General features: G+C 33.6%; 1 protein-coding gene across 7 annotated transcripts in view; it reads left to right on the top strand.

Annotated features, from left to right (window-relative positions):
* LOC119598115 (carboxypeptidase M-like) overlaps positions 1-2,500 on the top strand; it is a 104,607-nt gene that overhangs the window by 89,987 nt on the left and 12,120 nt on the right. For all 7 annotated transcript variants that reach the window (XM_037947739.1, XM_037947743.1, XM_037947740.1 and 4 more), the window contains one exon: positions 545-637. In XM_037947739.1, coding sequence (XP_037803667.1) covers positions 545-637 — 93 coding nt within the window. The remainder of the gene's footprint in view (positions 1-544; positions 638-2,500) is intronic.

Here is a 2,500-nt window from a genome sequence, read left to right on the forward strand (position 1 = left end):
TTATCTCTTTGTCCCTCCGTCTTCCTTGCCGCTGCACCACGGAGGGCGGGAAGGGCTTTCCGTCCTCCTATCCCTTTCAGGGTATCATTTTTTGTTATGTTTGTCAGTTCATCGAAGGGGAAGGGTGGTTATCGCTTAGCGTGTATCTATCGGTCATTTTATTTGTCCCTCCATCCGTCTACCTCGCCGGCCGATGAGCCATGAGGGGAAGGGGGGAGGGGGTGAAGGGTCGGTCTGTTTATTTATTAGCAGTCTGTTTGTCTGTTTGTCTATCCGTTTGTCTATTCACCACCGGGTTGGGACCACCATCGTCATTATTGACATCGTTGCCATTATTGTCATCATAATCATCACCATCGCCATCGGCATAGCAGTTAAACATTATGACTTTGATGATAATAATAATTATTGTTATTACTTCTATCTTTATCATTATTTTCATATTCATAATGATCTTTATTCTTAATGCTAGTAACACACTCCATCATTATTATCACTATTCTCCATGCGATCATCATCATTATCGTTCCCGTAATCATTCCAGGTGTACGCTGAAGGCTTCGAGCCCAGGGAAGAAGAGTTCGACGTTATTGAGACGAATCCAACCCTGTTGAACCTCACCTTATACAAAGCCGTGGTATGTACGGGGGTTTCTGGCGCTTATAGTCCTAGTTGGGATTTCGTCGCGAGGGTCAGTTCAGGGCGGGTCGCGGCCCGGTTATTGCTCTGCCGTTCACGTGGTTTGCTGTTAGTCAGGGAAAATGCTTGAGATTATATGCATATGAATATGTATGCATGTGTGTGTGTGAATATACATACATATGTATATATGTATATATCTATCTATCTATCTATCTATCTATCTATCTATCTATATATATATATATATATATATATATATATATATATATATACATATACATATATACATATATATATATATATATATATATATATATATATATATATATATATACATATATATATATATATATATATATATATATGTGTGTGTGTGTGTGTGTGTGTGTGTGTGTGTGTGTGTGTGTGTGTGTGTGATTATATATAAATATATATATAAATGAATATAAACGACGTATATAGATAAGCTTCCGTTTCAGAGATTTTAATATAACTGACAGGTTTTTAAGAACGCAAAATATCAGCACCTCAGTTTGCATGAATGAGGCAAAAGACGAACAGAGACGTTAGCTGGCGAGCATCCTCCGCCACAACAAGTTGCAGTTTTTCTTTCTTAGTCTGAGAGCTTTTAACGAACCATAGTCCCAGATTAGATCGTCAGTACATGTGTTATAAATGTTAAATAAATATAAATGTTAAATATAAATGTTAAATATCAGAAGGGCAAATGGTAGTTTTGCCCGGACTCAATATTAATAAGTTGGTGAAGGATGCTCCCAGCCACTCTTTATAACAGGTAGAAGGTCTTAGCAAATCTAGAAATCTAATGAACATTAATCAGTGCATGACTTCACATCATTTCAATCACACCATTAACTCAGAAGAGAGGGAAAGGCAAGACAGCAAGAAAAGGGGTTTATCACAGTAGATATTAATTTGGTGTTTGTCTCTGTTCACACTGAAAGCATGAAAACGTCAACTGTAGAGGGAAACACACGCATTTTGTTGTCTTCAGACTAGCACTGTTAATTTTACCTTATCCTTTGTTGTTATTATTATTGTCATCATCATTATTATTATTGTTGTTATTATTTTATTACTGTTACTATTTTTTTATTATTGTTATCTTTTTATTACTTTATTATTACTATTATTATTATTATTATTATTATTATTATTATCATTATTATTATTATTATTATTATAATTCTTAGTGTTATTATTATCTTAATTTATCATCATTATTATTGATATTAATATTATTATCATGATTATTATTTTATCATCATTATTATTATTATTATTATTATTATCCTCATTATCATCATTATCGTCATTATTATTAGTTAATCTTGGCGACCTGAGTTGCCAACAGATTGATTCAAACAAAAATCTATTTTGAAATCTGCTTACCATGAGCTCATACCACATCCAATCTGAACATTTTAACGAGATTTCTATCACTATGTTTTCAGCAAATAATATATCTAATCATTTTGAAATTTGCAGTGTATCATAATCATATGCATTATATTCTTATTAGACATATGTCCATGCTTTAATCGGTGAGTGTTTTTATCAAATCCAATCACAATCAACCTCTTCAGCCTGATCGTTTTATTTTGAATTCCACCATTCTTCAGCTAATCACTCACCCAATCTTATGACGTCTACAGATCATCCCTAATCCAGCCTAATCATTTTCGTCTCCTCTAGCGGTCTTAATTCTGTTGACATTCCTTTCATCTTCAGCCAATCACTCATGTCCAGTCTACTGATTATGGTTCGATTCTTAGTCATCGTCATCGAATCATTTCAGTTCAGTTTAACTATTTCAATTAATATCTAATGGATTTTT

The sequence above is a fragment of the Penaeus monodon genome, chromosome 40 (assembly GCF_015228065.2).
Source record: "Penaeus monodon isolate SGIC_2016 chromosome 40, NSTDA_Pmon_1, whole genome shotgun sequence".
NCBI classification, from domain to species: domain Eukaryota; kingdom Metazoa; phylum Arthropoda; class Malacostraca; order Decapoda; family Penaeidae; genus Penaeus; species Penaeus monodon.